This window comes from Malurus melanocephalus, unplaced genomic scaffold, assembly GCF_030028575.1.
Source record: "Malurus melanocephalus ecotype Western Australia unplaced genomic scaffold, MMel_1.1 scaffold_320, whole genome shotgun sequence".
In the NCBI taxonomy this organism is placed as follows: Eukaryota; Metazoa; Chordata; class Aves; order Passeriformes; family Maluridae; genus Malurus; species Malurus melanocephalus.
In genome coordinates, this window is record NW_026623552.1 from 312,431 (window position 1) to 315,298 (window position 2,868).

A 2,868-nucleotide genomic window follows, 5' to 3' on the forward strand; every position below is an offset into this window, starting at 1 on the left:
TAGATAATAATGATGTTCTTTGAGAATATGTACTCAAAACAGAGAGGAAAATAATTTAGGGTTGTTAGGCAATTGTTTTGAACCAAATAAGGAACTACAAGTTCAAGAAGAATCAATGTTAATATTAAATATAACAGGAAGTCAAATAATACCTTAAAAAATACCTGGATCATTTCAGTGGGTGCCTCCTTGTTCTTGAATTATTCAAAGTAATGACTTATTTTGTCTCTATTTGTCTCCAAACCACTGGTGGTTCTCCTGACCCCATCATAACCTCCCTCGCTGATCCTTTTTCCAGTTTGAGGCCTAAAGCCTTCTGTCTGTGCACCTCTGCTGAGCTGGTAGGAAGAGTGCATGGGGTGTTCACACATGGTGGATGTGCCCCAGGTTTGTCCAGGCCTCTATACACGAGTACATTCAGGCACCTTTTTCTGCTTGCTCCCCCATTTCTAATCATTGTCAATGCTCTGCTTGCTTCTTTGATCTGCTCTGAGTGTTAAGCTGAAATTCCTGAATAAACACCACCACTAAACATATACAACTGGCATTCATGGATATGGACATGTAATTATATAGTTTATCTTGCCCCATGCATTACTTTTCATTCATCAGAAACTAATTTCCACCACTTTATGGCTTGGTCCCTTGTGTCCTGCAATCCTTATGCAATTCATATCAGTGAGCTTTAGAATGCCTGTTTTGAATAAAGCAGTATCATCTCTCACTCCCGTGTGTGGACGAGGAATGAGTATGTTGTATAACATGGTGCCCAAAGCAGACTGCTCTAAAAACCTATTAATTACTACAGGCATCAACAGCATATTCCCTTTATCTCTTCTAATTTAAACAGTTAAAAACCAACAAAAAGCCTCTGCCTTCCTTGTCCTGGGATGCTTGGTTTGTCCAGGAGTCTTCAGAGACAAGCCTTATTTAAAACATTTTTGCAAACAAACATAGGAAGGTGCAGCATTCYTCCTGACCTCCTCGTGCACTTGTGCAAGGCATCATCTCCACCCAGGAAAGCATATATCCATCCATACACACACACATATGTATTACAGAATCATGGAATGGTTTGGGCTGGAAGGGACCAGCCCCATTCAACCCAGTCTTGAACACTTCCAGGGTTGGGGCATYCACAACTTCTCTGGGCAACCTGTGCCAGTGCCTCACGGCCCTCACAGTAAAGAATTTATTCCTAATATCTGATCTAGATCTACACTCTTTAAGTTCAAAGCCATTCGCCCTTGCCATGTCACTACACGCCCCTGTAAAATGTTCCTCTCCTGCTCTCTTGTAGCCCCTGCACTGAAGTTTCCCTGGAGCCTATTCTCCGGGCTGAAGAGCCCCGGCTGTCTCAGCCTGGCTTCACGGGAGAGGTGCTCCATTCCTCTGCCCATGTTTGTGCCCTTCTCTGGACCATACCTACACACACCCATCGACACACGCTGTGTGGGTACACTCGCACCGCACCGAGCTCTCCGCGCAGGCCGCCGCCGCCGCCGGGCTCTTTAACGGGGCCGTCCCCTCCCGCAGCCGGGGCCTTTCCCGGCCCGCCCCGGCCGCCCTTTGCTCGGGGCGGGGGGAGGCGCTGACAGCCGGCGGGGATGGAGGCGCTGTGGGCGGCGGGGGGGCTCCTGCTGGCCCTCTCCCTCCTGGCCTTCGTGCTGTACTGCTGCTACGTGAAGTACATCCACCTCAAGTACGACCACATCCCCAGCGCCCCGCGGGAGAGGTAAGAGGCGGGCCGGGCCGGCGAGGCGGCGGCGCTCTGGGCCCGTGTCTCCGCAGAGCGCTCGCTGTCAGGCTGGAGCCGTGAGACAACGTCAGAGCAGGAAATAAATAAACCCTCCAGCTGGTGTGCGTGGGCCGGTCCGGGCCGGGCGGCTGCGGGCAGCGGCGAGCGGTCAGACAGGCTGGGSACAGCGCTCGTGTGTGTGCCCGCTGCCCGGGAAGCGCTGGCACCGCCGGGCATCGCTGAGGATGCAGCCAGCACGGCCTGGCCGGGACTGCATGTCCTGACCTACATCTCCCGGGTGGCCACAGCGGCATGAAGGAGCGCTTTGGAGTGGCCCACCCGAGCTGTGCGTTTGCTCATGACCCTAAAGAAGGAGTTGACACCAGCACCAGCCATGCAGGAGGGACCAGCACGTCCAGCCGGCCTCACTGCTCCAGGAGGCAGCTGACACTAACTTCACCAGGCACCTTCCGTGCTCTCCTTCATAAGCCAGGTGTTTGGTTTCTGCCAAAAATAAATAAAAATGTCATAAGTGATAAAGGGCAATGAGAAAGCTGCCAGCAAGGCAGTGGCAGCGCTGTCACAAGGAGTCACGGTTCTTGCAGGAGTGCGTGGGCTTCCCATTTAACCTCACCTGTGGGTGCACATGCCCTCCGTAAGATGCCACACAGAGACACCAGCACTCATCTACAGCCTTACAGACACCACGCTCTCCTGCCCACCCCCAGGCTTCAGCCTACTTGTGTAATCAGGGGCAGATATCAAGATTAGAGAGATGATGGTCTTGTCATAYCTGAAACTGCTTGTAGTTCGGTTCCTTTTGAGGTGTAAAGTAACACGGGAGAGGGGTGGCAGCTTGAGGAACTCTGTGGCTGCTTTTCTGTCCCTTCTTCAGGGCTTGAGGCTTGATATTAGTTATAAGCACAGGATCTGTCCCAGGAAGTTTTCTAGTACRGGTTTGTCTAGGTGGAAGCCTGTATGTCATATGAGCCCTCAATACCTAGTGGCTTTTCAAAAGCATTAATTGGCAGGRACAGTCCAAAGCTTCTACTGCAGTACTTGTTGCACAAACACTTGCACTCCTAAATGTCAAACCTAAGAAAAATCAAATACCTCCACCTATGAAAAGT

The 2,868-nt window shown here is 51.2% G+C and overlaps 1 protein-coding gene across 1 annotated transcript in view; it reads left to right on the forward strand.

Annotated features, from left to right (window-relative positions):
- The first annotated feature begins 1,568 nt into the window (after nt 1-1,568).
- The window catches only part of LOC130580262 (cholesterol 24-hydroxylase), a 15,506-nt gene continuing 14,206 nt past the window's right edge, over nt 1,569-2,868 (forward strand). The window contains exon 1 of the mRNA XM_057377630.1: nt 1,569-1,735. Within this exon, the coding sequence (XP_057233613.1) occupies nt 1,608-1,735 (128 nt within the window). The 5' untranslated portion in view covers nt 1,569-1,607. The remainder of the gene's footprint in view (nt 1,736-2,868) is intronic.